The sequence below is a fragment of the Cynocephalus volans genome, chromosome 10 (genome assembly GCF_027409185.1).
Source record: "Cynocephalus volans isolate mCynVol1 chromosome 10, mCynVol1.pri, whole genome shotgun sequence".
Classification (NCBI taxonomy): Eukaryota; Metazoa; Chordata; class Mammalia; order Dermoptera; family Cynocephalidae; genus Cynocephalus; species Cynocephalus volans.
In genome coordinates this window covers 108,325,051-108,333,800 of record NC_084469.1, presented here as the reverse complement: position 1 = coordinate 108,333,800, position 8,750 = coordinate 108,325,051, and the positions used below count along the sequence as shown (strand labels likewise).

Genomic DNA, 8,750 nt, shown 5'->3' with positions numbered 1-8,750 from the left:
TTCCACTCCAGGCCCTGTGGTAGCCACATTATGAGCATAATCTTATTTAATCCTCATAACAAGTCTGTCGGTTTGAGATTATGATTATCAACTTCCTTTTAGAGATGAGAACACTAGGGTTCACAAAAGACCGAGGTACGAACCCAAGGTCACGAAGCTCTAAAGTGGGGATTCAAGCCAGGTGTGGCTGAACAGAGACCCTGAGTTCTTACCACTGGGAATTGAAAATATTATTTTAAGTATTATAATAGTAATATTAGTATGAACACTTATGGGATTCTTACTGTGTGCCAGGACCCGTGCTAAGCACTTAAAATGCACGATTAATCTCACACGTTATTATTAACACCTTTTTGCAGATGGACTAACAATAGCTTGAACAGATTAAAGGAGCCCTTCAGGTGTTCTCCCAGGTGGGGCTAGCCAGGGACCTTGTGCTCCTAACCACTGGGTCTTCTCTCTCTGCCCCACCAGGTGTGGCCACCATGCTGGGGCGAAACTACACCTCCGTGTCTGAGTTCATCCTCGTCGGCTTCTCCGCCTTCCCCCACCTTCAGCTGACGTTTCTCCTGCTCTTCCTGCTCATGTACCTGTCCACGCTGCTGGGAAACCTGCTCATCACGGCCACCGTGTGCAGCGAGCGCGGCCTGCACACGCCCATGTACCTCTTCCTGTGCGTCCTGTCCATCTCCGAGGTCCTCTACACCTTGGCCGTCATCCCGCGCATGCTGGCCGACCTGCTCTCCGCCCACCGCTCCATCGCCTTCCCGGCCTGTGCCGCCCAGATGTTCTTCTCCTTCTCCTTTGGCTTCACCCACTCTTTCCTGCTCACCGTCATGGGCTACGACCGCTACGTGGCCATCTGCCACCCCCTGCGCTACAACGTGCTCGTGAGTCCCCGGGGCTGTGCCTGCCTGGTGGCCTGCTCCTGGGCTGGGGGCTCCATCATGGGGACGGTGGTCACGACAGCCGTTTTCCACCTCACCTTCTGTGGACCCAATGAGATCCACCATTTCTTCTGCCACGTGCCACCTCTGCTGAAGTTGGCCTGTGGGGATGACGTAGTGGTGGTGGCCCTGGGCGTGGGCTTGGTGTGCATCGTGGCCCTGCTGGGCTGCTGTCTGCTCATCCTCCTCTCCTACGCCTTCATCGTGGCCACCATACTGAAGATCCCTTCAGCTGAGGGTCGGCACAAAGCCTTCTCCACCTGTGCGTCCCACCTCACTGTGGTGGTCGTGCACTACGGCTTCGCCTCTGTCATTTACCTCAAGCCCAAGGGTCCTCAGTCTCTGGAAGGGGACACCCTGATGGGCATCACCTACACGGTGCTCACGCCCTTCCTCAGCCCCATCATCTTCAGCCTCAGGAACAAGGAGCTAAAGATCGCCATGAAGAAGACGTTCTTCATCAAAGTCCTTTCCCAGAACTCCTGAAGTGGCTGGTTTTCTGGCAGGGGATGTGGTGGATGGGGACACGTCGGTTTTCTTCTTTCTTTCCTTCTTTCCTTCCTTCTTTCCTTCCTTCTTTCCTCCTTTCCTCCCTTCCTCCCTTCCTTCCCTCCTTCTTTCCTTCCTTTCTTCTTTCCTTCCTTCCCTCCCTCCTTCTTTCCTTCCTTCCTTCCTTCCTTCCCTCCCTCCTTCTTTCCTTCCTTCTCTCCTTCCTTCTTTCCTTCCTCCCTCCCTCCCTCCCTCCCTCCCTTCCTTCCTTCCTTCTTTCCTTCCATCCTTCCTTCCTTCCTTCCCTCGTTCTTTCCTTCCTTCCTTCCTTCCTCCCTCCCTTCCTCCCTCCCTCCCTCCCTCCCTTCCTCCCTCCCTCCCTCCCTCCCTCCCTCCCTCCCTCCCTCCATCCCTCCCTCCCTTCCTTCCTTCCTTCCTTCCTTCCTTCCTTCCTTCCTTCCTTCCTTCCTTCCTTCCCTCCTTCCCTCCTTCCCTCCTTCCTTCCTTCCTTCCTTCCCTCCTTCTTTCCTTCCATCCTTCCTTCCCTCCCTCCATCCTTCCCTTCTCTCTCTTTTTATCTGTCTTTATATCTCTTTGTCTCTCTACCCTTTCTCTTCCTCCCTTGTTAATAATAACACTAATAATGATTTCAAATTTTTTTGAGCATTTATTATCAGCTAGATATGATCTATTTTTGGCAGCTTTATAGAGATATAGTTAATATACCGTAGTATTTACCCTTTGAAGGATATGTGTAATCATGACCAGTCAATTTAGAACATTATCATCATCTCCAAAAGAAACTCTGATTCCTTCAGCTACATTCACTTTTCCCTCTTACCTCTAGGCCCCAGGCAACCATTAGTCTCTCTGTCTCTATAGATTGGCCTATTCTGGACATTTCATACAGATGGAATGACACAATATGTGTTCTTTAATGTCTGGCTTATTTCACTGAGCAGAATGCTTTCAAGGTTTACCCATGTTGTAGCATGGATCAGTGTGTCAATAATTTTCATAGCTAAATAATATTCCATCATTTAAATATATCACATTTTGTTTATCCATCCATTTATGGATATGTGGGTTATCCTCATGTTTTGACTATTATTAGTAATGCTGCTATAAATAATCATGTTTGAATTTTTGAGTGTACATGTATCTTCATTTCTTTTTGTAGATACCTAGGAGTGGAATTGATGGATGACATGCTTAATAATTTGAGGAACTGCCAGAGTGTTTTCCAAAGTGACTGCTCCATTTTATATTCCCACCAGCAGTTCTCTGATCTCCCCACATCCTCGCTGACACTGTAATATTACCTGACTTTTTCATTAGAGTCATCCTAGTGGTATCTTATTGTGGTTTTAATTTGCGTTCCCCTCATGACTAATGATAGGTCTTCAGTGCTTAACACACATGGATTATTTTACTTCACCAGAAAGAAAGGATTATTAGTTCTGTTTTGAAGATAAGGAAACCGAGCAGTAAAATGATTACATCAGGTAGCTAAAGGTCTTTAGTCTGAAGTGGAAAAGCTAGAATTGAACCTATTCTTTAAGTCAGAGCTGGGAAACAAAAGCACACATTTCTCAGGGATTATGAATAGGGAAAAACAGTCTGTTCCAGAAACGGAGGAAGACCTCGATTGGAAATAAGAGATAAATTTTAGCCAGCACCAGTGAAATGAGCCCAGAACTAGAAATACACTGTTCTCTTGAGGTTAGAAAGCAAAACTCCTGTAAGAGAACCGGGGAGACACCTTGTGAGTTTGGTCAGACTGGCTGTAGTGTTTCTGTGCTTGGTTTTTGTTAGTAGATGTATTAATACAGAAAAGAGTGTTATGTTTAAGTATTAAATTGTCCTAAAAATATCCTGAGCCCTTTTAAAGCCAGATTCCAGGGTTCTGTTAGCCGTTCCAGGGTATTTAACTAATCATAACTGGAGGTATCCTTTGCCTCCCCTATAAAATGTGAAGGAGTCCCAGATGGTAAACTACCTGCCACCCTGGGAGTTGTCTTGGATGAGGGAATGTTGACGTGACCAGCACAAGTCGTGGGATGTACCTGGTGCTCTGTAGCTGATCACAGTTCTGAAGACAACTTGGAATATACTGGGAAACAAGTAAGAATCAGACTGTGTGGATTTGAAAGAGTGACCACAAAGGTGGCTTCTGCCTTATGTCCAAGAATCTCACTGTGGTTCCCTATGGTCATCAGAGCAAAACCCAACTTACTCGAGGTTGGTTGACCAGTGTCAACGCATGCTGCAATTAAAATAAACCTTATTTTTACTTCTTCACTTTATTTAGTATTAGTTGTGCCAATTTAAAACAACCAAATAAGTTGAACTTAGTAAATGTCTGTTGTTTTTACTCATGGCATATTCCAGACCCCGAGGGCTGGGTCAGGGTGAGACGGGTGAAATCCTGAAAGTGCGGGGTTGCATTTTGTCTTTATTTAAAATGTTTATATTTTGTTCATCATGAATTTTTGCAGTTAACTTGAATTTTTAAAAATAATGTATTAAATATTAGTTATCATGATTACTGAATTTTTGTGTGGCCTGTCGTATTGGATACTCAAGGTAACTGTCTCACATACCTCACCTCCCCACAAGGGAAAAAAAAATCTCCAAAGACCAAAAAATAGAAGCCATTTTAGCTAAATTAAAATGAAGATAAATGCCAAAAGATCAGTGTGAATGCAGCCAGGTCTTGCAGCCCTATCTCTGCCCACTAGTGTTGGCTAGTCCCCCACCCAAGGGCTCTGCCCTCATCTCCTTCCATTAACCAGCTTCTACCTTCTGAAGTCCCCCACCCCCTGCAGTGCTAGCTGTTTGCTGTTCTAGCTAATGGTCCCCTGTGTGCCACATTCTTTGGTATTCCCAAGGCAGGGCCAGAGCCCAGAGAGGTGATTAAGGGTCAGGAGCCCAGAGACCGGCTGTTGATGGTGAGGTCCTCAGACTCTAGGGGATCCCCTCCTTGTGCTAATTGGAGCCCAGTGTTGCAATGCTAATGACTACAGGCCAAGGCCAGCTTCACAGAAGAGATTTCCTGCCTTTATTTTTCTTGTTAGAATCTTCCCCTAGGTTGACGCATATTCCTGAAGGGAAATTCTGAAAAGTCACCCCTCTGCTTACACGTTCCACTTCTCTTAGGATATGGTACAAACTCTAGTGTGGTCACGGAGGCTGCATGGTTGGGTCTGGTCTTCATCTCCAAATTCATCCCCTGGCTCTTCCCAGCTCTCTACCCCAAACAGCCTCCTCACTATTCCTGCAATAATCCAAGCACACTCGAACCTCAGCAGCTCTGCCCATGCTTTTGCTGCTACCTGCTACGCCTTCGCCTGCCTAGTACTTTCTTAGGTCTGAACTAAGAGTCGCTACCTCAGAAAGCTCCTCTCTGACCTCCACACATTGGGTCATTACCCCTATTACAAGTGCTCATTTTTAAATTAGTATTATTTTTTTACATTGTAGGATGTTGTTGCAGAGCAGGTGGGAGGGAGGGGGAGAGGGGAAAGAGGAAGGAAATGGGATGGAAGAAGGAGGAAGGAGCAGAGACGGGATTGAAGCCTGTGGCACCCCCCTCATTCCCACAGAGGAGATCAGGGGGCTTCCAGTGGTGGACAAGTGCTCATTTTTTAGCAACTCATTTTATTCCCTCAGATGTTTATTGCAATGTATCATACATATTAATAAGTGTGGTTATTTAATGTCTACATATTCTCCTCTCAAGTGCAAACGCTGAGATGAGGGGAGTTGTCTTACTGGTGTAATGCCGCATCCCCAGAAAAGTGTCTGGTATACAGTACGTGCTTAATAAATGTTTCTTGCATGAACACAGCAGGGTTTGCCATCCTTGGCCCTGCTGACATTTGGGGCTGGTGGTGGGTCCTGTTATGTACACTGGAGGATGTTGAACAGCATCCCTTGTCCCTACCCACTAGGGTCTGTAGCATACCTCCCACTCCCTCAGTTGTAACAATAAAAAAAAATTTCCAAATGCTCCCTGAGAAGGAGGGAAAATTCCAGAGAGAACCACTGGAATAAAGAAATGAGGGAAGACCCGGCTGATAGATCTCAACCTGCAATTGTCTTTCCCCTGTTGCAACTCTTAGAACTTGGTCCATGTGATGGCTAACTTTATGTGTCAACTTGGCCGGGTCATGGGATACCCAGATATCTGATTAAACATGACTTCTGGGTAGGTTTGTGAGGGTGTTTTTGGGAGCAATCAGCATCTGAATTAGTGGACTGAGTGAAGCAGATGGCCCTCTACAGTGTGGGTGGGCATCAACCAATCTGTTAAGGGCCTGAATAGAATAAAAAAGCAGAGAAGGTTGGATTCATGCTCCTTCTGCTTGACGGCCTCAGCTGGGACATCAGTCTTCTCCTGCCCTTGGTGCTCCTCGTTTTCAGGTCTTCAGACCTAGATTGCAATCTACAGCATGAGCTCTCTTGCTCTGAGCCTTCCAATTGCGCCACTGGTTTTCCTGGGTCTCCATCTTGCAGATGGTATATTATGGAACTTCTCAGTCTTCATAATTTCATGAGCCGATTCCTTATAATATCTACCTATATCATCTACCTATCTATCTATCATCTATCTATCTATCTATCTATCTATCTATCTGTCTGTCTGTCTGTCTGTCTGTCTGTCTGTCTGTCTGTCTATCTATCTATCTATCTATCTATCTATCTATCTATCTATCTATCTATCTATCTATCATGTATCTATATATCTCCTATTGGTTCTGTTTCTCTGGAGAACCCCAATACAGCCCACATCTCTTTAGAACCATGATATTTCTCGGTGTGTCATTTCACCAAGTATCATGAAGACACCTCAAAGATAGGAAACAGCAACAGACCCCTCTCTGTACTCCTAAAACTAGCACAGGTCTTGAGACACAGAAGACCACAAATAATTATTACATCGATCTTAAAATGCTGGCATTCATTGAGTGCTTTCTGTGTACCATACACTGTCAAGTGCCCTACATAGATGATGCTATTTAATTCTCTGAACCATCCTAGGATGTGGATACATGAATCCATTTTAATGATGGGAAACTGAGCTAAGAGATGGGATATGATTTGCCCATGGCTCGTTTACTACATCACTTAACCAGTGCACAGACTTACCCACAGCTGAGAATTTCTCTTTATCTCTTGAGAGCAAGGCATCATCTATCAGCTGTTACCATGGTGATGGTCATGGGTACCTGGAGCCACAGAGAGGAGGGGCTTCCTGGAGAAGGAGATTCTGGGAGACGACGGGCAGGTCATGAAGCTCAGGTGGAGTATCACTATTCCCAATGGTGCCTCCTGCTGGACCCATAGCCTTTCTGCTGAGGTCCCATACCCTCTGCCTCACTGACTACAGAGATGAAGACATCAAAGACTGGTGGCTTCTGCTGAACATTTCCTCAACTCACCCCTTTCCCTCTGATCCCAAACTCATCAAGAGAACTTGAAATTATAATACCATCCTAACTACCGTTTATTGAGAGTATCCATGTGCCAGGCACCGTGCTAAGCCATTCACAGACATTATCTCCCTTTAGTCTCACAACTGCCTTAGAAGGTAGGACCTTTTACCCTTCTAACAGGGTAGACTTACAGTGGGGATGTGACCTGCTTAAGGACAGACGGCAGTGTATGAGAAAGCAAACTTCCCCACCCCCACTCCGACAGTGTGAACAAAGTTGAATTTTTTTTCCAATTCGAGGCACAAAAGTTGTACCTCATGGTTACCTGTATTTGTCCTCATTCTTCTAAATTAATGTATTCAAAAAATATTTGAGAGCCCACCGTATGCCATCTAGACATACAGCAGTGGACGAAATAGACCAGGTGTTCGACTTCCATAAAGCAACAGTCTAGTGGTCAGAGACAGATAACGTCCAATAAGCAGAGAAATGCCTGGTGGTAATAAGCACATGGAGAGAAGTAAAGCAGATCAGGAGAGACAGCACATGGCCAGGGGTGTTGCTACTTTGTGTAGTGGGGTTAGGGCAGGGCTCTCTGATATTCAAGTGGAAAGTTTTAGGCAGTGAGGGAGAACCGTGTGGACATCTGGGGGGAGAGCATTCCAGGCAAAGAGTATAGCACATGCAAAGGTCCTGAGGCAGGGTGTGTTTGATATGTTCAAGAAACAGCAAGGAGGCTGGAACAGAGTGGTTGAGGGAAAGAGATGGGGTAGGTGAGGTCATAGAAGCAGCAGGGTCCAGGTATGTATGTGGGCATTGCAAGAATTTTGGATTTGGTTCTGAGTTGAGGAGATATAATGCAACGTATGTCTGAAAGGCTCAATCTCCCACTTTATTGAGAATGTGGGTAGAGAGGGAGAAGAGTGGAGGCAGGAAGATCAGCTCAGAAGCTATGAAAGCAAGCCAGGTGAGAGAAGATGGTGACCTGAACCAGGGTGGTAGCAACAGAGGTGGTGAGAAGGGGCCAGTCTCCGGATGTATTTTGAAGCAAGAACCAACTCTGATTTGCTGATGGATTGGACATGGGGTGTGAGAAACAGGAGTTGAGACTGTCTCTAAGGAACTGAAATTGAATTGCTGTTTTCTGATGTAGGAAAGACTGAGGAAGGAAGGAGTGTGTGGCCGGGTGTCTGTGAAAAAGAGAGAATGACCACAGTAATGAGAAGTCCAATAGCTAGAGATTTGGATGCGTGAAGTTTCAAATGCCTAATACACACCCATGTGGAGATGTTGAGTAGGGTGTTGGAAAGAGATAAAGGTAAGGATTTGGAACATCTTGTGCATGTAGCACATAAATCCATGATACTGGATGAGACCCCCAGAGAGGGAGGGGCTCTTCTGAAGTACAGGATTCGAATGGTTTTCACGGCTGTCTTGTGTCCCACCGTATGAATGAACCAATATGTGTTCACAGTCCTTTATTAATGAATACATCTAATGTTTCCCAATTTTACCTGTCACTGCTCTAAACATCCTTTTGTTTATACAGATGTGGAATTTGTCGATCTAATCAGTGGGAAATGGTAGTGACAGGATTTAAACCCAGGTCAGTGTGACTGAAACACAATTCCCACATAGCCTTTCCCAGTTCTCTGGAGGGCAATGAGGTTTCTGAAAATAAACACATAAACTGACATGTGGTGTGTTCAATATTGTGGGGATTGTGAGTCCACCCTAGAAATAGTCATAAAAAATCAATTACATTTTCCAAGCACCATCCTGGTACTGGGTGCAGTGATAAGCAAGCTGGTCAAATGTCCTGACCTCATGAAATTGGTAGCTTAGGGGATCACAATAAGTTAGCATAAGACATCCG

General features: G+C 45.6%; 1 protein-coding gene across 1 annotated transcript; it reads left to right on the top strand.

Moving 5' to 3' along the window:
* Positions 1–482: 482 nt before the first annotated feature.
* Positions 483–1,433, top strand: LOC134389405 (olfactory receptor 10H5-like). Its single transcript, XM_063112973.1, has one exon. It carries the CDS (start codon positions 486–488, stop codon positions 1,431–1,433), a length of 948 nt encoding a protein of 315 aa, XP_062969043.1. The 5' UTR covers positions 483–485.
* Positions 1,434–8,750: the final 7,317 nt, after the last annotated feature.

Excerpts from the sequence above, each read along its gene's own strand:
- LOC134389405 (XM_063112973.1), top strand. The coding sequence starts at position 486 with ATGCTGGGGCGAAACTACACCTCCGTGTCTGAGTTCATCCTCGTCGGC.